The 25,750-nt window shown below is 36.5% G+C and overlaps 1 protein-coding gene across 2 annotated transcripts; it reads left to right on the top strand.

Moving 5' to 3' along the window:
* The first annotated feature begins 2,750 nt into the window (after positions 1 to 2,750).
* LOC135076378 (solute carrier family 22 member 3-like) lies at positions 2,751 to 25,052 on the top strand. 2 transcript variants are annotated; one of them, XM_063970869.1, is made up of 10 exons: positions 2,751 to 2,921; positions 10,986 to 11,071; positions 11,725 to 11,900; positions 13,837 to 14,083; positions 19,119 to 19,219; positions 20,084 to 20,232; positions 21,360 to 21,688; positions 22,370 to 22,676; positions 23,671 to 23,852; positions 24,559 to 25,052. In XM_063970869.1, exons 2-10 carry the CDS (start codon positions 11,045 to 11,047, stop codon positions 24,799 to 24,801), a joined length of 1,761 nt encoding a protein of 586 aa, XP_063826939.1. In that variant the 5' UTR covers positions 2,751 to 2,921; positions 10,986 to 11,044; the 3' UTR covers positions 24,802 to 25,052. The 2 variants fall into 2 exon arrangements, with proteins under 2 accessions (XP_063826939.1, XP_063826940.1); XM_063970870.1 differs by lacking the exon at positions 2,751 to 2,921 and adding an exon at positions 9,250 to 9,364.
* The last annotated feature ends 698 nt before the right edge of the window (positions 25,053 to 25,750 follow it).

Here is a 25,750-nt window from a genome sequence, read left to right as displayed (position 1 = left end):
CCCTTTCCCGTTTGATTTCGACTTTATCGTAAAATCTATTCATTGCCGACACTTTAACTACCAAATGGAACGATATTTTCACTCATGAATTACGAGATTTAATAGAAAATGTGATTACAAAGATATTATAACAATATTTTTTCCATTATCTAGGATGCCGCCAAAGTCCACTTGCACAGATTAACTTAACTCAGGATTAAAATATCTTTTATTATTTCAGTCTCTTTGATATCGATAACAATGGCTTAGCTACTAATCCTTGATTAAAAATTGATGAGCAGGTGTACCTTGACGGTCTTAGTTTGGTGGTTAGTTTTACAGATTAAATGCCAACTGCGGTTGCGGGGTCGAATCCCGCAAGGGCAAAATAACCAGGTAATAAGTAAATGCTCGTGGCATATTATGTAGGTATGCGATGTTTATAATTTAACCATCCTCGTCGAGCAAGCCACAAATTCAAGTTATACCTGCAACATTTTCTATAAAAATAGGAACATGTTTCTAAGAGCTAAATAACAGATTTCACTAACTAAATTTTCCGAGCCAAACCATTCTAACAAGATTTTTAAACTAGCAAATTCTTCAACTCCGCTAAAGAAAACTGATGCAATAAGAATACAGTGAGGCGCTTTATAAATATTCTTTGGTCGCAATCAACACATCTTTTTCTAGCTCTACTACGACATTGATCAGTGCCCTGGAGTCAAACATCCATAAAATTAAAGAATATAAAATAAGCATACATTGTAGCGGTGGGTGGTACGAAAATACCACTTAGTTTCTATAATCAGCCACAAACTTACAATTTCCTCTAAAGTATCCACAAATTTATCAGTCTGACAGAGATCAGCAGATTCTGTTAACAGGTTAGCAGTTCAAACTCTTTAACATTTACTACCTAAGCCTAATAAATTACACGGTCTTTTTGCTCTTGAACACATCAAACACAAAGTGTATGACGTAGCATTACGAGGAATTAGTATGTAGTCTCTTTAGACTTCCTAACACGTACAGATGAGTTATGCGTTCTATAAAAATAAGTTAATATTCATTGAATAGAATCTGCAACGACACAGTCACGACACGGCCGAAAGTGTTCCGTCTAGGCCAGTGGCTCTCAAACTTCAAAAAAGAAACTGGGGCACTCGTCATCGGACCGGTACTACACTGCTTTATAAGCAATAATCTTTCGTAGCCAACTCTAGTCCGTAGCAGACAGTTCGTAGCAGCACTTCAGCTCGTATCTTTAGAACTAATGCTTGTAAGTTTTTAAAAATTGGGGGTCACATAATATTACCAGGTTGGGCGCCAGTGGGTAAGCTTAAGCCGAGGGCAATAAACAAAAGACTGAGGCGCCACCTGGCCGAACCTTGCCTTGAAGTCATTTATGGTTTGTGTGCCCGTCCCATTTCTTTGGAATGAGTTTTATTTATAACGATTCATAACATTTCTTTGCGTTCCAGTAATAGTCAAGAAAGTCACCCAAGAAATGTAACGCATGTAGCCTCCATTATAGATAGGCGTTAAAGCTAAAAGAGTGAGAGTAGTGATGGAGATGTCCAAAATCAAAAAATCAAAATCAAAATCAAAAATATTTATTCAGTTTAGACCACAAGTGGCACTTATGTCCAGAAGACATAGCACACATAATAAAATTGTTTTTGTTGTTCTTTAAAGTTATTAACCGCTATTAACAGCTTAACGCCCGCTGGTCACGTGTTACGCACGCGTCTGCAATTATGCTATTTTCTTCCAGCCATATTGTCATCTGGCCAATGGTACTACTCGTATATTATAACATCAAGTTAACATTAAAAAGTTTGTTTGTTTGTCAACATTTTCATTAAAAAGTAAATAAATAAAAGCCGAATAAGCACAAAGTTACAAGTAGGTATGTAGGTATCGTATGATCCACCTGTAAATGAAAAGTCAAAAAGACGATTTAACAACTAACTGGCAACACACGCAGCAGAATGTTTTAACGCCATTTCAGATAAATGCCCGCAAAAATCTAAGTCGTCCGTCCACGCAGTTCAGTAAAAGACAGTTTATGAACTTAGGTTGCGTCTTAGGCGCATGTGTATCTTCGATCCACGATGACGGGGTGTGAACGTTTGGTTTGATAATGGCAGTTATTTCATGACTGGTAGCTGTGCCACGTTGCGCACACACATGGCCCGCAGCCTGATGCCATGCAATTACATGGGGCTATTGTTGAGCGCTTTGTGCAGCGGTCATGTAACAACCTCCAATTTACTTACAGCGTAACTAGTCTTGATGTTTGCAGGATTACAGTACTGAAACATACCGATCTATTTATTGTTTCTGAGTTTTATCGTATTTAGGTTGGCCTGTTTCAGTGACTTGTAAAAAAATCCACGACCTAACCATGGAGAAGGATTCTCGTTAACAAAACTGATTAATAAATTGTGATCCACGTTATTATTAAAGAAGTATCATAGTATGTCTCCAATCGGAAATTGTTCTGCGGTTCACGAAAACACTGTAAAAGAATGAAAAGAGCTTTCCAGGAATCTTGTGACACATTTACTCGTATGTTACCAGGAAATGCCATCATGAAAGTTACTTAAAAGAGTCGTCTACCGTTACTTCCATACATTTCTCCACACAATGAGCTGACCGTATCTTAGAATAGCAGCATTTATTGTTCCCTTGTAAGAAAACAACTAGTAGAACAGTTGTGCGCGCTCGCAGCGCCAGCGGGGCCCGCGCACAACGCGGCGGCGCGGGCACGTGCGCGCACTCACTGCGCGGGAACTGACACATTCCAAATTTAAATTCAAAATTATTAACATACACAACAAAAATATTTTACCTACTTTAAGTAAATAGGTCGTGTACACTCTTTTCTGAGTGCAGTGATGGTCACGGTGCAGTGCGATCGCTTCCGCATTTGAGATGTGAGTACGATGTTTTTATTTTTTACGGTGATAACGATAATATGTGTACATTTTCGCTATGCTACTTGAGTGAGTGAGCAATGGTGTAAGGATTTTGTGAACATAAATACAAAACGTTTGATTAGTCCTCATTCCGTAAATTATTTCTCAGAAGTAGAATAAAAGATTGTCTTCGTTGACTTCAGAGTCATCGTATGTAAAACACAAAATCCAGAAACAACTTGTTTTTGACAGATACATAGAAAGATAAATAAATCTTTACTAAGTAATACATTGTGGAATAATACCTACGTCTAATATTATGTGAAATCAATACCCTTATCAAATCAATTTAGGTAAAGAATACCTACGACATTAGTAGAAGTCTTGGTAGAAGAAGTTAGTACTCGCTAGAAGCACTAGAAGATTCAAATTCAAATTTACTTATTGTGAAACATAGGTGTTTACAGATAAAAATATTACATTGTGATAGTCTCACTATGTTTCGCCTGGTTGGCATACAATAATATAAGTGATTAATAAATCAATGAATAAATTAATAATTTACATGCATTAATGACACAAAACACTTGATTGCTTATTAAGTAGTCAAAACTATAAGACAAAGTTAAATGTACGAGTATCATGAAAGGGCAAGAACATTACATTATTCATTATTACTTTTTTCATTCACTTAATACAATAAATAAAATACAAGACAATTGAGCGATGTTTGCAATTTGCATGGCCAATAGGTGCATACAATGTCGTCCGCTGTTTGTCGCCGCGCGATCTTCCGGTTTTCACCGCCGCGTGCGCATCGCGCGGTTCCATTCCACAAACATGCGTCCGCAGCGCACCTGACGTTAGCACAAAGCGTTTTGAATAATTCAATGCAGTTTTGGGTTACTTTTTATAACGGGAATAGGTACTGAAGTTGTTCAAGAAAATTCCATTTCGAAGACCGTAGTATGACATTTGTGCTACTTTGACATAATTTGGTTTATGATTTTAAATTATGTCAAATTAATTACCATTGGAATAATGTTCGTCAGTTTGTATCGAACATAAATACAAATAGTTTATTCAGTACACAGGCCCTTTGTAGTACACTTATAAGTAGGTAGAGTCATTTTTACGGAATGGATCGCAAGACACGTTTTGTAAGACAAAGAGCAAGTATATGACCGCCGGCACACCTTGCATGAGCCAAAGTGCACAGCGCCTTCGTGCTCTATCGTATACCTACAGAATTCATCTCTCTTAGCGTGTCATGAGATTCAGATTCAAATAAAAAATCACAATTCGTTGAATTTCAGTTCATTTGGTTAAGTAAGATACAGCAAGCCATGAATCCACCTGATTGTATACATGTAAAGAAATACATAGATTTGTTAGAATGTGCTTCAGAAGGCTGGGTAGTTGAAGGGATAGTGAAAATTATCTTCGCGTTGTTCAGTATGAACAAAAAAACATTTGTCTAAGAAATGCCCATTTACGTTTCTTAGAATTAGACCATTTCATAGTTTTCAGGGATGCGAAAGAACTCTACATTTTTTCTCTGCATGAACAACTTTAAACAAAAAATCTTATAAGCAGTTCCGAACTACTAATATAACGCAGTATATCTCGTCATAAGTCTGTAAATCCTTAAAATTAAATTATGAGCTATTTTCGTGTGTTAGTGTCCAAATATCAATATAAGAAACCGTAATACCCCAGTGACGCCAAGTCCAGAGGTTGCGTTATCAGGGGTTCACGAACATTGCAAATATGTCTGAGAACATCATTACCGCATTAGAATATAGTTATCCATTGTTGACAGGCCTACATACCTAGTTATTTAATTTATGATAATTTAATGGAGTCTGTATAATTTAATTTTGATTTCTTCTAACCCTAAAAAAACTATCACAGCCAACCGTTCACTTATAAAAAACGAACTGCATTGTTTTATCGTTAATATAAAACCACTAACTTTCTTTGTGGCCATTGGCCAATAATCGTTTTGACAGTGATTTGATTAATTATTTGCTATTTTTGAACTAGGTGTTAGGTTTTAGTTGTTTTCAGAATATTTTTTTCCGAACTTTTGCAGCTAGGTACCCTATAATGTCATCGTGTATTATTGATAAGTGATTAATAAAGACAACACCGTTAATGGGTCAGCGTGGAGCAGACACGTGTTCGTGATAACTTTGTACATACTTGCTACTTCATGTTAATCTTTACCGATTCTTGTTTACATATAGAGAAAAGTCGAATTGGTACTATCTTTGATCGTCGTGTAATCCATTTAATGTATGTTTTTATTATATTTTATTTAGGTATGTGTATGACCGTTGCCGCAATAAAATTTTCAAGCGAAATTCTTCAAAAATCAGGTATTATCTAAATAATATCAGCAGTAGCATTAAAGCGTTAGTTCTACACATCCGCTTTCTGTCGTGATGGCGCCGAGCGCGCTAGATGCACGCAGTGATATGTAGCCACAACAATTAAACGATAAAATGCTATAACATTAATAACAAAATCAAAACAAAGATGCGCATTAGATGTTGGATCACGATAGTTCAAAAGGAAATTGATATTCAGCTATGGATATTAATTTGTTTGTCTCAAGTAAGTAGGTAACTCATTTAAGGTTTTTTATAATCTTTAATAACATGCAGAACAAAATAAAAATTGTAAAATGGTACAATATCTTATGATAAGCAAATAAATTCGGGTGAAACATTAAATATCACTATTAGAGATTAAACCGTTGGATTACTTATTTTTCTTAGAATATACATAATAACCGTTATAATTACACCTCCTTGACTATTTATGACTTATCCAGATGTTGTTTACTTTCAGTTACAATCATCAATAAAGAGCGCGGTTTATAGCAAATCAATCAGACTGTTACATTGTCTCGCTAATCGCCTTATTTTGCTGCTCTTACTCATGTCTTCTACAATTATTTTGTATCTCCGAGTCGTTGCTAAGAGGGTTAATGCATTGTGCATAAATGATTTGTTTTTACCCGACTGAGCCAGAAGGACTCTCGTTAATTGTGCGTCTGTGTGTCTGCCTCTCACGTTAATTCCAATCCAAATGAAGTTTTATTAAATCAAAAAATCATATTTAGTAACTATAATATTATAAGCGTAGATAAATTAATTAGATATTTTATCTTCAATGTGAAACTGAAAATTGTAGGTAGATACATTTTATTGTACTATGAAATGAAACTGAAAATTGTATAGGTACCTATTTAAGAAAGTCAACATCTACACTTATCTCTAATTATCTGGTAATAAACTACCAGACTAAAAAAAAAAAAAAAAAAAAAAGTATCATTTGCGGTGTAAAATACACATGTAAAGGTTTACATGAGTACAATGTTGTCATGTCATAATGCAGGCTTTCCTGCTTGCAATAAATTAGGGGTAATTTGAGATGCGGGACTCGTGCGGGAATCGAACACCGGACTACTGAGGTCAATGATCATTGCAACTAACGCAGTAGCGCAATGAATATATGGCACGTGTACTAATTGAAAAACGCGAAACAATACAGTTGTTTTGATACTTTTTGAATTACTTTGTTGTATGGGTGTAAGTGATTCTGTCACCATACACGACCTATTATTGTGGTCTCACTTTGATGAATCTGAGATTACTATCACCATAAATATAAGTGATAGTAAAATGAATATGTAAAATAATGAATAGGTAGTCATTTATTAATATTGGTTTTCTCAATTGACCCAGATAGAAATTAAACTTGGAACCAAGATGCCATCACGTCATTCATATCATAAAAGTAGCTAAAACTCGAATCTGAAGCCACGTGCAGAGTACCAGCACCAACATTCAGCAGTGTCTGTCCATATTGGATTTTAAACATTGTCCTTGGATGTACAGTGTACAGCCCCACTTGTATTTGAAATATTTGAGACGAGAGTATATATACCCACGGTATCCGGCGTGTTGTGGCCCACCATGACAATCGGTGTTTACACAAGGGACGGCGGCCGATGTACTGCGGCTAATCTTGCTGCGAACTACAAATCACTCCAAACAATGACGTGACTTAGCAAAAACAAACAAGAGTAGTCCATGTAATTGCAACATTATTTTCTCATACAAACCTAATGTTTGGTTTTAGGGATGCATTAAATAATAAGCAAGATATTATATGTCGTGCTACTTACCAGTTACTTGCAAAACTAGATATCCTTTTGCTGAATTAAAACCACCAACCAAACAAATTGCTGGTTGATTACGCTTCCTCCTAACATACATTGGTATGACAGTATTGTGCTAAGCCCACCCAGTTCTATTACCCTACAACAAGATGACATTGCCCAACCAGCTGAAAGGAGCCCTTCAATTCGTTTTCCTATCCATGGCAACCATAGACTCTCTCAAATTGCCTTTAGTCAAGCAGCCTGGCCACTTAAGAGCCTTAGCCCGCTTGATAAACCGCGATAATCCGTGATTTATTAGTTAGTTATTATTTTAATTCACAACCTAATTTCTCTACCTGGTATTTCTATAGATAGAGCACCCATCTTTAAGTCAGTACATACATAACTGTTAAATAACTAATCTTGTCTGAAAAGGAACGCATGTAATATTACATAATAGAATATTTTGAGATTACAGCTTCATCCGTAGAAAATGGAAATTAAACAGTTCTTTGTTGAGAAATGTGAAGGTCGCACTTGGAGCTCGTCAAGGTGGAGGTGGAAGGTAAACTGAAACTGAAAAACATATAATTAAATTAAATTTTAATACTTACCATACCTTAAAATGCCTGAAATTACAGGTATGTAAATAAATATTTTTTAAATAAACAACCTGAAAAAATCGAAACCTAAGGCGGGAATTGAACCTATTTTATGCCGTTATTAAATATTTTATTCCAATTCAAATATTTCGTTGACCACTTTTTCAGCTTCGAAAAGATGCAAAAGCTTTTCACGGTTCTAGCCGATATACCTCCTGAAAACACATACACAATGTTTGTAAAATATGATTAATACTATGAAAGCTCGTATCAAAGTTTTACAAAAAAGAAAGTGTGCTGAATTCAGACATAGCCCTTCTTTTCACCGCTTGCCAATTAATGTTTGTCTGGTATGGGAGAATATTGTGAGATATTTCATAGTAGGCTTGAGGCTCTTAATACGAGTACTATTTCATGAACTAGTACAGTACCTACTTATTATTATTCTGTGCTAGTACCTATATTACATCGATACTTTTTCCTATTTCGGAACAAAGCAGATGGCTAAAAATTTAAATTCACGTGTTTTCCTCTTGAAATTCCTACGAATGTTTTAAATGCAAATTTTTATTTGGCATATCATATTGGCAATTGTTTGACTTCCGTGAATAAGTGTAAGGCTTTGTTGGTCCCCGCAAGTCTGTGAGTAATATCGGCGAGTATTGAAAGTTTGAAACAATAAAAATCAATTGTCTATTAAACGCGCAGGTGAATCAGGGAACCAGCTCACGACTTGACTCCATTTGACTCACGCCCTCGTCATTGGTGAACCACATATTGACATTATCCAAGGACGATACAATTTTAAGGGTCAAGCAATAGTCTGAAGGAAAAAATTGGTCGTCGCCTGATCATTATTAGCCGTTAAAATGTCAGTGGAGAGCTGGAGATACAATTATGTTTGGCAGTTAAGATTCGGAATAATAATAATATTTTATAGCGACTGAGCAAAATACACACTAATTTGTTTAACTCATTTGTTGTCTTAAATGTATTTTGAAACTTGAAAGTTTTGAAAATGTGCTTTTCATCTATAAAATATGTAATAATTTTAGCTCGTTAAACATGAAATGTATGCTAATAAAAAATAATTAAATATTTTGGGAATTAAATACATACTTACTTACTTATTTCTTTCAATGTTATAATTTTTACAATTGAGTGATTCTAATTTAGTGGGAAAACTCTTAAGGATCAAACCTGCCTGAAAACTTGTAAGGTAGTGCACGCAGGGAACAGCAAAATAATGCAAGTTTGGCAGCGACTCTACCTGATTACGACACATCGAACAAATTGAAAATTTACCAAATTAGGTGACACTGTAACCGAGGAAGTGATTGTTTACAATTAAATGTTATAATCACTGGCTTCCTCGCAGTTCCATAACTTTTATTAAACCCAAAAACAGTTGGTTTCCTCCCCACACCTGGGTAGGTAACCCAATTCCTCCAGTGTCATTGTCAAGGTGTACAAACTTTGACGTGACGTCGCATGGTATGATGCATGAATGAACAAACAATAGCCATGCAACTTATGTAAGTAATTACGCCTGTTAAACCGAACTCGGCTGTGGCCCATAACGGTGGTATAAAACTCTGGTGGCACTTCGCCGCGATCTAGTGACGACTTGACGTTCCGAATTTAATTGTGTTCTGGCAAAGGACTTTTATTTATTTATGTGCTTGGTGAGTGGATGAATCAAATTGTGAATTGTTTAGTGAATGAAGGAATACATTAAAAATATTATAATAAAAAAATAATTAAAACTTTGGTGGTTCTCTAACAATATTTTAATTATTGATTGATTTCAAACAAACTATTTTGAACTTAAAATAACTACATTTTTTATCCCTTTGATTAGTTAATCTAACAATTAAACACTTCTGAATAAACAATTGAAAAAGCTAGTTACGAGTAAATGCCTAATTTATTGATTGCTACTGCGACATCAATATTAATGTAACTTTTTAACATTTACATAGGCAATTACTCTTGTTTATTTTCAGTTGTTGGCTGAATTCGTCCAACTAAAGTAGAGCTTTTTTACTCTTTAAAATACGATTGAGAAATATATTCATAGTATTGTTAATAAAACCAAACTAATTGAACTAAATATTTTAAAAGGTGACTAAAAAAATAATTAGTGCAGGTGGTATGTAGAATATTGTGTTAATTGGTAACAATTAAAACAAACGCACGCGGCACTTTCGTTTCTCTGAGCGCCTTAAATATTTTAAAAGTGAATATCGGATTAGCGGCGCTTGTGCGGTAATTTCATTAGGTTTCACAGTTATTACAATTCTTACGTCTGCGTGTGATTGCATGGCTGCGGCTGCGCCGGTCACGTGACAGCTTTATGGCTTCAGGCTGCAGAATAGCGCATGTGGAATTTTTGTTAAATACTTATTTCAATTTTCTAAATATAAGTGTCTAACAAACAGCGAGCGCGAGTGTGATGTGAGATGAGGTGATGCTTACGCAGCGGGTTAAATGTAGTTAATATCCACGTTACTACATTTCACACTTATTTTCCTGCTGTTTGTCAAGGCAATTCAATTTTTATCAGAATAGCGACGCATGAAGGTATTACCCTGAATTTCAGCTGAATTGATAAAATCCACTGAAACCCTACAAACAACTAATACCCACATACCTACCAAGTTACTACGATTGTTTACTACAAAATTGAGCTTAAATTAACCCTCATGTTTCCGTGCCCTTGCAGGCCAACACAATATGTATACAATATATAACAATATAATAACATTTGGAAACAGAATTTCAGTTTGGTTCCGCTGTCGCTGAAGCGGAACTAAACCATTGCTAGAAAAACGGCGTAAATAGTTCGTCTGTAACCATAATTTAATGTGAAAATGATTGCAAATACATAGTTCAGTGTTCTGAAACGTCACAGCTGTTTTGATACTTGCTTCAACGTGAATAGTAATGGAAAGCAAACAATGACTGTGCCACCTTTCAGCCATCTACGTACACTTGATGTGGACAAACAAAATTGGAATCCGTTTATGTGTGACTGTATTTCTATTAGTTTGCTAATTTTCTTGAGAATTAATGTTTAGTGAAATACAGGGAATACAGTTTTGTTAAGTCAGTACATAAACTTAGATTTGACAATGTTTCGATGTCTAGGGAGAAAACAATTTTGAGTGTACGCTACCAATGAACTGTGTCCATTGGTATGTGTAAGCTATTAATGGGCTGCTATTAATAGGGGACTGTTTATTTCTGATTATATTGAGCATTAACATAACATAATTGTATTTAACATAATTCATTTTGTTACAGAAATAATGATCTTTGCGTAATCTTCAATTTACCAGAAAGTGGATAACAAGAGCAAAACGATGGTGTCTAAAGGAGCATCAGCTAAAGTAGGTCATTTTCACAAGTTTTTGTATTAACTAGTAGTTATGTTTTATTTAAAAGTTATTACCTATGTATGTATTAAGCCTAGGCGCAGACCATGCACCGACTTTTAGATGGAGATGTATGAAAGTGCGCACATTACACCGATTTGATTCTTCATACAAATTAAAATCGGGCCCTACAACTTAAAGTCAATGTTCTGCCCCTATGCTTACCATTATGTGTTTTTTAATATTTATTGTTAGATATTTATGTATTGTTTTATAAATGGGACCTCTCGTTTTACATTTTTACTTTATATTTAATTCAATGGGCGTAAGTTATCAGTAAGATGCTATTTCCAACTGTCGTGGACACACGCTTCCGCGCGTCAGTGCCACGCCACTCAAATTCAGGCGAAAATTACGCTCGTTTTCCTATCAGTCTGTTTGATCAGCAGTTTCATTAATAATACTCATTATTTTCTTTATTTCTATGTAAAAAGTTGGGTTTTTGGAATTTAATATTTTCAATCCCTGTTTATGTTGTGACAAGCTATGACGTTAACATTTATCATAACTAATAGATATTAGTTGAAAACAATATTTTTAATTATTATTTATAACTTTTTGATTATATTAATATCGTGGGTTGTACTAATCACGAAAATCTCTTCCAGATGGCGCACGAGCCGGAGAGCACGGAGGGCCAGTTCAACCTGGAGGGCATCCTCAGCGAGCTGGGCAGCTTCGGCAAGTACCAGCTGCTGCTGCTGCTGCTACTGGCCTTCCGCGATTCCTTCCTCGCCATGTGCAACTACAACTACGTCTTCACTGCGGCTGAGGTTCCGCTCAGGTGACTTAATAATATTCCGCTCAGACGAATTATAACACTACGAGTAGCTTTTGCCCAAAGATTTACTCACATGGATTAATTTAAAAATATTATAAATATCAATAAATATTAGCCTCTACACGTCTTTCTGATGTATGAATAATAAAGTTTCACCAAAATCCCTTCAGTAGTTTTTCCATCAACTGGGTTGCACCATCTTACTTTAACTTTGACAAACGTCAAAAATCTGTCAAACTCCATACAAACAACACCGGTTATCATTAAAGTTAAGTTAGGTGGTGCACCTCAGCCTTAGTAAAGAAGGCGGAAAACATGGCACTGCATCTCTTAGAGTTTCTTTCGCTGATAATTTAATGTATAGTAAAGTTCGTTACTTATTCAGTTTTGTTAATGATGAATTAAATGTTGGAACAAAAAGACAGGTCCAGTATACACAGATGTTCAGCATACGTAAAACTTTGAGACTGCAGTACGAGATGCAGCTCATAAAGTAACGTTGCAAATGATTTCGTAATGGCTTGATCATTAGGTAAATAGTTGATCCGTTCGGTTTCGGTTGATATAGCTATTTGGAAGTGCACGCAGCCCGAGAGCTGCGCCCACGCGGCGCGTGTGCACACAGGTGCGGTGCAGCACGTTGCCTGTCATGCAATAATCCATAAATACACACATTTATACAATTTCGTTAAATATGAGTCTGAAATTGACAAGAACGAAAAAAACGTTTTTATTTAGGAAGAGTAGAGTTTAAAGTTTTCATTGGTGCTTCAAATATTTTGTAACTCGACTCCACCACGGGGTAAAATTCCAATTTTCCAAATAAATGAAAAGTCGTAAGTTGATTAGAGATGAATCTCAGATCTTTTGTGGAAAAAGATGTTTATTAAATTAAATGGTGAACATTGCGTTACAACATTCATTAATTGCTTTTAAATTCTCACTATATTTCTGAGAAATGTCTGCAATGAAAGCTTGTAACGTTATGAATGCTAAACGTCGTGACTCTAATAATATTATCTACTAGCTTTCCGCCCGCGGCTTCGCGCGCGTGGACTACATTATCTACATATTTTACGGAACCCTATTTTTTTCAAAATAAAATTTAGCCTATGTTACTCGTGGATAATGTAGCTTTCGAATGGTGAAAGAATTTTCAAAAACGGTCCAGTAGTTTTTGAGCCTATTCATTACAACCAAACAAAGTTTTCCTCTTTATAATATTAGTGTAGATTAGGTATCAAGTTGTATTACTAAATTGTTTATATGATGTAATTCCCCATTTCTCGACCGTATAAGAAGTTGTCTCTGAGCTCAGTATGCTGACAATAGAGCCCATAGTTCAGACATAATATTATCTTATCATAGTAATATAATCATACCTACACGTGAACATTAATCTAAATAATGTCAAGAAATTATCTAAATGTCGTTACAATATTGATTGTCTATTGTAAAATATTTAAGGAAGAAATTGAAGTTGAGAAGCAAGGCAGCAATAATTTGTTATGGATATCCCAATAACAATATGTTAATTAAGATTTATTGGTAGCTATTGTTTATGCGGTACATGTAACTGTTTGATGTTTAATAATTATTATTTCTCTCTAGTTTTTATTATGATTATGATAGACATTTCAATATTGATAGCCAATTTATTATTATGTGATTTTTATGCAACGATTTTAATTAAATTAACCGTGCCGCGCTTTCTTTTCTCCTTCATTATTTAAACAATGCCGACAATATGTAGTTCTATTTAATTATAATTTATGGAATAATGTGATAAACTGAGCATGTCGAATAATGTACCTATCAAGTGATTGAGTGGGTAATTTAATATGAGTTAAAGTCATGTTGAGTTTTTGCAAGTGGTTCGGGTTAACAACTGGTAGCTTAAATGAAATGACCCTGACATTAATCTTTCGAGGCTTTTCAGGTGCAATGTCCCCGAGTGCGAGTACCTGGACCGTCGGTTCAACGCGTCGTTGGCATCATTTGCGCTGAACAGCAGCAACGCCTGCCAGCGGCGGGTCAGGCTCGACGGGCCTCTGTCCATCTTGGAGAACGACACGGCGGTCCTGAGGCCTGACGATGGGGACTGTTCCCCCGAGCGGTTCGTGGGCAACGACACCATGCAGTGTGAGCAGGTCGTCTACGAGAACAACGATAGCATAGTTGCTGAGGTAAGTTGTACCATTAGGTTTAGTTACATAATGCATTAAATTATTTGTAGTAGCACTGTAATATCTAGAAAAATAACATTAACAGTAATTTATCTTGAAATTTGTACATTATTATGGGGTCGTTACTTAAAATAATAATAAAAACGGGAATGAGGAGTAGGTACTGTCCATCATCTGTCGCACGAGAGGTGGAAACAGTACCTTGCTGAAAACGAGGTTTAAGTATTTCTAATAATCCCAATTTGTAATCCTACTAATATTATAAATGCGAAAGTTTGGATGTCTGGATGTCTGGATGTTTATTACTCTTTCACTCAAAAACAACAGAAACGGATTTTGAGGAAACTTTACAGTATTATTATAACCCAGAATTACATAAAGCTATAATTTATGACGATCTGTGACAAACTAAATTTCACGCGGGTGAAGCCGCGGGCAAAAGCTAGTAGGTAATATTATTTTCAGCTATCTTATTCGTTCAAAAAAAAATCTTCATTGAAAATAGCAAAATTTCAGTCTGAAAAGTATCGAACCGGTTAAATACACCGTAGTAAAGTTCATTCACTGCAATGCACTAATCTGCATTGTATTTCAATGTCATGGCAACACGTGAGCCATCAGTGACAATGACATGGTCACTGCCACGGTCGTCGGGACCGCTGATGAGGAGGCCGCCGCGCCCACTCGATGGGTAAATTACACTCGTTATGGTAACCAGGGCAAATGTACACATAGATTATACATTCAGTATAAAAGACTGTAAATATGTTGATGCTGTTGAATTTCTAGAGCCAGTTGATTCTGAATATGTATTCACTATTTTCTAGGCCTTACTTACTATGTAACCAGTATCGAAATAAAGTTAACAATTCCTTAATTATTTTATCAATTGGGATTACTATAAACATTAGAAAGAAAGAAATAGACTTTATTAACACAGTAAGCACAAATTATACAATTACAATAACAACACAAAACGAATATAGTTAAATAGTAGGCCACTGTGTCAATAGGCTCCCAGGCTCAAGAAACTGGTCTTCCGCGAGAGCCCTTGTTGTGGCTTCGCGCCGCGCATCCCTTCGGAGAGACATCGACTCGAGTTCGATATTTCTCAAAAGGGGTGAGCAAAGAAGGGACACCGGACATTACAACACGACGCATTTTTAAAACCTAAACAAAAGTAACAAGATAACAAAAAACAAAAAAAAAAGAACAGTAACATAACACAGATTACAGCAAAACATTACAGCAAACAGCACCGTCGTGGCAGAATTAAATAACTGACACTTTTGGCAAAAACCACTTTTTCCACTTTTTGTATAGTAGAAAGTGTTACCTATATTTTGGTCTCACTCTCGTGGCAATATCTATGATATTTCCAAAGATATCTTCAGTTTAGTGAAACTATTGACCATAAATTACAACTCTGTTTGTTGTAGAATTAACGTGGCAAAACTGAATAAGTGACTTTATTTAATTCTGCCACAACTCACTGCGAAACATTGCTTCAAAATACTTGTACTAAGAAAGTCAATAAGTGACTTTATTTAATTCTGCCACAACTCGATCCGAAACATTGCTTCAAAATACTCGTACAATTGTGTTTTTGATTTATTTCATTTTTGTAACATTACTTTAAATGTTACTTTTAATTTCAATGTTCATTACTCAGATGTTAAATCTGGATAGTTACCTTCATCATCATCATCATTTCAGCCATATAGGACGTCCACTGTCGAACATAGGTCTCCCCCAATGATTTCCAATATGACCGGCTGGTAGCGGTCTGCATCCAGTGCTTTCTTGCTACCTTTATGAAGTCCACGTTGTGCTTTCCGGTACGTGCCCTCCACTCCAGAACCTTGCTGCCCCATCGTCTGTCAGTTCTGCGTACTATGTGCCTTGTCTCTTGTACAGAAAAACCGAGCATAGCCCTCTTCAAAGCGCACGCTGTGCAACTTTGAGCTTATTTATAAGGCCTATAAGTAAGAGGCCGCGTTCCCGAGCCGTATATCATCAGTAGTAACACATACAGATTGTAGATTTTCGTCTTTAGGCACTGAGATATTTTGGATGAAAGGATGTTGTGTAGTTTCCCGAACGCTACCCAGCCGAGTTGGATTCGACCTCTTTCTCTACCTAGCTGAAACGTTTGTCCGAGATAGACATACTTGTCAACAATCTCGAGATTCGAGCTCCTAACCGAAACTGGGTAGGACGCAACATAGACATTCGACAAAAGCTTCGTTTTTCCGTGTTGTTCACCCGAAGGCCTACCTTTTGGGAGATTAAGGTCTTCGAGCATTATGCCGAGGTCTTCCAATGACTTTACCATGACCACACAATATCTATCGTCTGCAAACCGAAGGTGAGTGATGTACTCGTCGTTGATGTTTATGCCGAATCCTTTCTATTCAAGGAGTTTGAAAGCGTCTTCCAATGCAGCGGTGAATAGTTTCGGAGATCCGGAGATATAACATCTCCCTCATGTCTCGCTGCAGAGGAATCGCCCTCGTACTCCACTCCTGTACTCGGACCAACATGGTGGCGTGTACAAGCACTTCAGCACCTCGATATGTACCGATACTTTTCAGAAACCGGCTTGTTCGGGAGGCTGGAAGTCATCGACCCTACGCGCGAGATCATTCGTGATAACTTTCGAAAACAGCTTGTAAACATGACTCAGAAGCGAGATTGGTCAGTAATTCTTCAGCAAGGTTTTATCCCCTTTCTTGAAAAAGAGTACCACTACGCTTCTGTTCCATGCCTCTGGCGTTGTTCCCTGGAGTAAGATGAAGTTAAATAGTCTCTGAAGGACTTGACTTCAATATCGATGTTCCACCCGCGTTCAGAAGCTCCGAGGTTATTCCGTCATCCCCCGTTGCCTTGTTGTTCTTTAGGTGTTTGAGAGCCATCCTAATCTCGTATAGGCTGATAATGCTGATATCCACAATATCTTCGTCGAGGTATATAGCTGTCCATAAAACTTTTCAATCTCACCCAGAACCTCGGCTTTTGTTGACGTTACACTACCTTCCGCAGTTTTCAGCTTTGTCAGCTAGCTTCGTCCAATAGAGTAGTCTCTTGCGAACACTTTGGAGCCTTGGTTCCGCTCTATCGTCTCTTTAATACTATTTGTATTAAAGTTGCGAACATCATGTCGGAAGGATTTCCATATCTGTCTATTAAGCTGCCGATGTGCCTTAGCGTCAACGGAGATCTGCAGAGACATTGAACGTCGTTCTGCCATGACGTTGAGGGTAAGGGATCCCTATGGATAACTAGGGAGAGATCCCTATTACAGTTTTATTGTTTTTGGATTATTTTAATTTTGATATTCATTTTGATGTTGGTTCTTTCAATTGTATTTCAATGTTATAGGAATCTGATGTTTATGGTTACCATTCCAATTTGTTAAACATTTATAAGTATTAAATAAGTAAGTATATTCTAGTATTATTTAACAATTTTACAGATTTTGACTAAAATTGCATTGACAAAATAAATAAAATAAAATGAATAAATCAACATTTAGGTCAATAAAAGTGTGGCAAAATTAAACAAGTGTACTTATTCAATGGAAATATTCGTTTTTGTAATACCTTGGTTGTGGTAAAACTAAATAAGTGACATACAAAAACTAAATAACTGCAACTTTTTTGTAAAATACGGTTGTGGCAAAACTAAATAATTACATTTTTATTTTTTTATTTAAAATAATACAAAGTAACATCATCGAAGAATATTGAATTAATAAAGGTAAATTTGCTGTATAAAATATCAAAAGACCGACATTAAAATATTTTTACCCTTAAAAGTTATCGCCATTTTTAACGAAAAAAAATACAAAAACGTGAATATCTCGCAACTTTGGTTTTGTCAGTTATTTAATTCTGCCACGACGGTGACGAGATACTGTGTGCAATTTATTAAAGATCTGGACTTAGGTTTTTCAGAAGAAGTTTACTCGTATGTAATATTAATTAAATGATCTCGTAGTATTGATCCTTCGTCGAACATACTTAACCGATTGAGTCCCAGACGGCATTAATTAATGTCATAACAATTATTGATTATCTATTGTGTCTAGATTCGCGGAGCTTGAAGGATTAATTAATACTCGTATAGTTATTTCTACTCTAATATTCATCACCAATCAAAGCATGATAAAAACTTTGCACGTGTTGTCAAATAATAGTAAAATAATTAAGATACTAGTAGGTACCGATAAAGTTTCATGACATGTGTTTACAGTAAAAAGCGCTGTAACGTAAATTATAGAGTATCCCAAGACACATTGAGATTCATCGCAAATAACAAACAGTGTTTAGCGATTCTTGTATCTGATGGCCTGTTATTAGAGAATATATCAACTCACTGTGACTTGCTGTAACTTATAGTATGTTTGATTTATTATAAATGGGACATTGTGTGTTTGTTCCGCTTCATGCACTCACAGAGTTAACTTCTGTTATAATTTTCATAATAATATGATGGTCCTCACTGTCCTATGTTTTTCTTTGCATTATCATTATTATCTAGCTAGTAAACCACGACTGAACATTTGCCTTCTCTATAAAACGCAACGGATGGGTGGACCGTAGCTTTAAGTATTCATTAAGACGTATTCAATGACAAAACTCTCCGGATGGTTTCTAAATAGGTATGTATATGACCTAGTCCAGTATCTACCCAGCAATGTTTTCTATGTATTTCTAATTTTAAAGTATCTTATTTTATGACTAGCGGCCGCCCGCGACTCCGATTTACCCCTTTAGGGGTGGAGTTTCATAAAATCCTTTCTTAGCGTATGCCTACGTCATAACATCTACCTGCATGTCAAATTTCAGCCCGATCCGTCTATACTAGTGGTTTGGGCTGTGCGTTGATAGATCACTTTGTCAGTCAGTCACCTTTGAGTTATATACAGTGGGGTAGTAGTACGGGTCGGACACTGGTGACCGGACACACTGTATATATTTAGATGGGTTAGATTGATTAGATTAATTTGATTTAAAGATGATATTTTTTTCAGTTTGACCTCGGCTGTGATCCCTGGAAGAGGACGATGATCGGCACCGTCCACAATCTTGGTCTCGTCTTCTCTTTCTTGCTCTCGGGTTTTATTTCGGATAGGTAAATATACAAATAGGATTTAATTTAAAAGCTTTGTTTTATCGTAAGTATTAAGTTAACTTAAAAACAATCGTCAACAAACATCTAAGGCTGAGTTACACTACCTAACTTTGACCGTAATTATAACGATAACCGATGTTTTTGTATGGAATTTGACAGATTTTTGACGTTTGTCAAAGTTAAAGTAAGATGGTGCAACCCAGCCTTAATCTTAAATTTGATCTTAAAACTAAACTGCTTCATCTGTAGGTTATCGTAAGTCCTTAAACATAAACCTTTTATCCGGTACAAATCGTTAAATATACCATATCGTTGTAATTTGATAAAATCATTAATTGTAATAATTTACATTTGATAGATAATTAAGAAATGGAAATTTAATTACTTTATTATTATCTATTTATCGATATTATGGTAGTGTGTGTGACAACAGTATAATATCTACAACAATCATAAGAGTATAATATATATGTTGTTGGTATGCCATATAAATAAATAAATAAATAAATAAATAAATAAATAAACAATTACCTAAACAATTTGCATTATTCCCAGGCTCGATTCCCTTAAAAAAACCTATTTATTGCTTGGACTAACAACTAAAATCATCACCATCCATAACTTATGACTGTAACAGAATCAAAACAAAATAGTTCTAATACTAATAGGAAGGATTAAGGAGTCGGTACATTAATGGACTTTTACGAATTTTTTTGATTTACTTACGAGACGTGCGTTCGAGAAGCATTTGCGAAAAATAATCTCAGATAGGTAGTTATCTGTTATGCACAAATATTATTCCAGATTTCGTATTGGCTCACACGTTAGTAAAATAAGTTATCATGTATGTATGTTTCGGCGTAGGTACGGGCGCAAGGTGATAATCGTGTGCACGCCGCTGGTGGTGGGCGCGGCGGGGCTGGTGAAGTCCTTCTCCGTCAACTACTGGATGCTGCTGGTCTTCGAGTTCCTGGAGACGGCCCTGGGCTACGGCAACGCCTCGCTAGTCCTCTGTAAGTCATCATTTTAATAACACTGTTCATCATCATCATCATCATTTCAGCCATAGGACGTCCACTGCTGAACATAGGCCTTCCCCAATGAATTCCACAATGGCCGGTTGGTAGCGGCCTGCATCCAGCGCCTTCCCGCTACGGTGGACGTCCTACGCTACGCTTTCCGGTGCGTGGCCTCCACTCCAGAACCTTGCTGCCCCATTGGCCGTCAGTTCTGCGTATTATATGCCTTGCCTAATAAGACTATTACTCATTAGGAAAAAAATCCCATAAGTTACACTGTTACTCGTTGGGACATTAATTTATTGTTATTTTATTTTATTTATTAGGACAACCAACAAGACAAACACGCATACATGGAAATGTATTGCTTTACACCTCTCCTAACTACGGGAACTATTGATAAACACACTTCCGTTCTTAATAAAATAAGCCGATATTATCTTCATAATAATTCCATGATTAAAACACATCGACCCCCTAGTTCGTTTGATAGATGTTTTTTGGATCATAACTATAGATATTGCTACCTGTCAAAAGGTGTTACGATAGAATCAGGTGACTATAAATCAAGATCGATGGGGATTATAACTCAAATAAGCTTATGATGCTGGTATCTAATTTCCTTCGATTTGTCAGATTTTTTGCGCTAATTTAATTAACGAGGCATAAACAAGATTCGTTGTCGTTATGTCAGATAAAGGTTTTGTTTACGCGTGATCGTGTTTTGTTTTGAATAACTTTTCATAAATGTACTTTATGAATATTTGTATTTCTGTGTGAAGCAGCGCTCTTATATTCTAGTAGTAAAATAGCCAGGAAAATATCACTAATAAAAGGACAACTCAAAACACTGTAAAATATTTCAGATTGACTATTGTAAACTCATCAATATTGGCGATTTTTCTACAAAAAATATTCATCACAAACATAATCACGAGACAAAACGAAATGAACCGAACTGTTTACAGAATCATTCAATAATGTGTTGGTTAGGACTGTTGTAAAAGTTGAAGATGTAAATTTCATTACAGACAGTCATAGCTGATATCACGATAAGCTGAAATGATAGTGGTAAAAACTGCACAAATATTTTATCACTTAGTCCTTGCTTTCCTCCACAGCTTTAGAGAGCGTCAGTCAAAAGCGGCGAGTGGTGTTCTCTTGCATATCTGATATTCTGGCGAGCTTCGGCAGCGCGTTCTTCGGCCTCATCGCCTGGAAGGTGCCGTACTGGAGGCACATGATGAGGGCCATCTACGCCCCCCTACTAGTAGTGGTCTTCTACATCTTCTTAGTGGACGAAGGCGTGAGGTGGCTACTAGCACACAACAAGAACGACGAAGCCGTCAGAGTCCTCAACAAAGTCGCCAAGATTAATAAAATTACGTTATCAAAGAAAGCTAAAGAGATGATGACTAAGATCAGTGATGAGAGAAATAAATCCGATCAGGTAAAATATTTTTTGTTATAACTCTAATTTTAATATTACTGATATTACTTCGTAATATTCAAATTAGATCTAATGATTTGATTAGTTTTCGTTTGAAATAACTAATGACACAACTGAGTGACACAATCACAAAAAATAAAATTTCACAAAATGATCACACAGCGCTTCAAGCGTTGAATATCAGAACTCGATGGCCACTAAGGGATCAATGAGCAGAAATTATATCTTCGGAGCTGTCATAAGCAATCTAATCTTAATACCTTGTTTATGATTAAACAATGATCTGAGATTTATCAAATTGTTAATACTGGGTTTATGTTGGATCTCCTCTATGTTGAATTAATACAAATGCTCGTATTAGTGTAAGATTTGAATATTTTCGTTAAACATATTTACATAATTAAGTATGAAGTACCTACCTAAAAAGGTAATTATGATTACCACATTGATAACTACTGAACTCAATAAGATAATAGGTACACACGCGCAGCAAAGGGCATCGATTATAACGATGATCTCAAAGATTTATCATCATCAAGTCCAAAAATATTCACATAAGTTTAAAATCTTGATAAGAATTATTTTAAAGCTGGAAAACAACTATTTCAAACTTCAAACAACAACAAAAACCTTCAATAATATAATTTTCATTGAATTACGTAAATCACGTAATCTTTCAAGGAAAAACAAGGTCCTGTGCAATCCACGCACCTTCTCTCCGCGCTGCGCTCGAAGAAGATCCTGGCGCGCGTGGCGCTGATCGCGGCGTCCTTCTTCTGCTGCATGTTCGTGAACTACGGCACCATCATCAACTCCATCAGCGTGTCGGGCAACAAGTACCTGAACTTCTCTGCGCTGCTGCTGGTGGCCATCCCCACGCGCATAATCACCGCCATTACGCTCACGCGCTTCGGTAGGAAGGCGCCGATTTGTGTCGCCTACCTGCTCTGCTCGTTCTTCTTCATCACATCGGCGTTTGTTCCTAAATGTAAGTTACATTTATACACTGGATCACAAAGGAAAAGGGCTGGTTGGAATATTTTTAATATCTTCAAAAGTACCTGACCCTTTTTCTTTGCGGTCCAGTAGAATAGATTAGGGAAAGTGCCCTTCTGCTATAAAGATTCACTAAGCTGTAAATGTCTAGGAACGTAATTATCATGTTTCAAAATTGTAATTACAAGTGAAAATGGTTTAATTGCTTACCGCAATCATATAACAAATATTTTAAGCAGGTAAAGTACCTGTCCAAAATGGCGCAAGGTTAAAATTAATAATTATGATTTATTCTTAATTACTTGATTGTAAAAGCTTAAACATTAAATTCGATATTTATTTTCCTCATAATTTTATCAACTTTAGAGATTATCTTTTTTAGTTGTCCTATATCGACACTTTCATCACTATTATTGAATATTTTCTTGAATAGGTAAGCACATCGCACTTTTAAAATTGTCAGGAGTAGATGACGGACTTTATTGAATGAGATCGATATTCAGTGCAGTTGCATCCTCGACGATCACAGATAAACTGAACTAGGTAAATGGGTACATACTTCAACCATTTTTTGGCAGACAAATCATCTACCCTCTATCTGTCTTCTACAACTATTGTCCTTCGAACTTGTTCTGACACACAGCATTGCACACAACTCGATCGCGTAGTTTTGATTTGATAGCAAACTTTTTTGCCTTGCTGCAACCAGTATCAAAGAATCTATCTATGGAAAGACTTCATGTTCTAATGAGGGCTATCGTTTTAGCGCTCATCAGTTAGCGCCAGTTTAGAGTAAGGTCCTGTCACTTGCTAGTAGCGAAGACAGTGGCGCCAACTTGTGAGCGCTAAAGTGGTAGGAGGACTATCGCATTTGCACTCATCAAGATGGCGCCACTGTAGAGTAAGGTCCTGTCAATCGCCAGGGGTGCCAACTGTTAAGTATAAAAACGATAGCTCTCATTGCTCTAAATCGGTATCTGCTGCAGCGATCTGGTGGGCGTCGACGCTGTTCTATGTGATCGGCAAGATGTGCAGCAGCTACGGGCTGTTCTCGCTGACGGTGGTGGCGCTGGAGGTGTTCCCCACGGCCTCGCGCAACACGCTCACCAACACCGCCAACACCATCGGCCGCCTCGGCGCCGTGCTGGCGCCGCAGGCTCCCTTGCTGGTAAGTCTGGTGGCGCCGTTCTGGCGCCTCAGGGCACCAACGCTGCCATGTAGCGGCTCCAGATTCGGGATAAAAGACGCACAAGCACTATATGCCAAATGGCTACTTCTTCATCATCTTTCTCAACGTATGCCTTTTGTTTGATTCTACTTCGAAGCCATTGCCTTCTTGCAATGTTTTTTCATCCCTGAAGATGCAAATGATACAAGAAAATAATAAAGTACCTACATGAAGCGCAATAGATATAATGATTACATTTACTATGATCTCTTACTCATCCAGCTTTAACATTCTTCGGTAATACCGTAATACACCGATTAAAAATTTCCAAAAATGAATTAAGTTGACAAGCATTATCGAAAAGATCACAAATTAGCGATCATTACTACAATACATCAAGATCATGCCCGACTGTTCGATGAAGCATATTAAAAGAGATTATTGTCCGATCACGAATCCGATTAAAAAGGGGGCGTTTGGAATGAAAACAAACATGTGAATCACAATCACATTATGTTCTTTTATTTTATTTTTTTGGAAGACCAACACTTTTCTTATCTTTTCGATCTTAAGTTTTTTTTTTAAGCAGGACTCAAAAAAATAAAAATTTTAGATCTAATTAAATACCATCAATTTCATAATTGAGCAGCAGAATACATAATCATTTTGAAACTCACGATATCATGTAATAATATTCCGTTTTCAGAATCAATACATGCATGGTCTTCCGAGCATCACCTTCGGCATCGTGGCCCTGGGGCCGGCGCTGCTGGCGCTGCTGCTGCCCGACACCGGGAACACTGCTCTCCCCGAAGACATCCGCGAGGCTGAGAAGCTCGGCGACCCGGACCAGGCCGACCACGAACACCAACCGCAGCCGGAGAGCGATCGAGAAAGACAGTGTCAGAAACAGAACGACGAGAAAAAAGACGTCGAAAGTGCGCGATGACGAGAACGTGACGTCCGAGGGAGTCGTCTCGCGCCCAAAACAAAGACTTTTCAAACCCGGGCCCTCTTCAAGTGACAGACTTTACGAATGAGCTGCCATATGATGCTATGATTGATTAGTGATTTTAATTTTAAATAGAATCAGTCCAGTATTACGTTGATCAATACTGATTTGGTCAGCTTAGGCTGCTTTAATAGATACAAGATTGTATAAAATGATATTGCTGCTATTTCCAAGACAAATAGGAACGGATTAATAATTAATTGATTATGATATTTATTATTTTTGTATTTACCGTTTTTCCATGATGGTGTCATGGAAATCCTTAAGCTGCGTTTTCTCCACTACTCGTTTAATAAATATGGTAGTATAATAATATCTGTGTATCAGAAAAATATCCCAATAATTAATTATCTTATTGTCACTGAACTTTGCCAATCCATATTTTGACTTTTAAGATAACATAATTAATACATTGATATTAACAATCACTGATCCTTGTTGTGGAAAGTTTGGCATTAACGAAGGTTATCTTTATCAGCGACAATGAGCAACCCTCTGGTTGCTTTATTTAATTACTTTGTTTTGAAGTTCTGGTTGATGACTGCGGATATAAATTGCGATAAAAAGATAAAATTAAGCCGAGACAATACGTGGCGCATAAAATGAGCCACGAAGAACATTTGGCATTCGTGTCTCATTATGAAAAAGGGAGTAATTTTTCACAAAACCCCGAAAAAGTGGAAGATGATAATGTGTTAAGGTTTCTTTATAGAAATGGGGCAACGCAACCCCGATTTTCAATACTTATCATCATTAGTATACAATATTAATTTTGTGCACTTACAAGGAATTTCAAATTACTAATAATTAAAGATTCCCTATACTGAGGCAGTTACCATGCAGTGTCTGTGATTTAAGTATACAGTAATTTAAGGAGTACTTAGAA

This window comes from Ostrinia nubilalis, chromosome 11 (assembly GCF_963855985.1).
Source record: "Ostrinia nubilalis chromosome 11, ilOstNubi1.1, whole genome shotgun sequence".
Lineage (NCBI taxonomy): Eukaryota > Metazoa > Arthropoda > Insecta > Lepidoptera > Crambidae > Ostrinia > Ostrinia nubilalis.
Note: the sequence above shows the minus strand (reverse complement) of the source record. Positions and strands in the feature narration are given on the sequence as shown.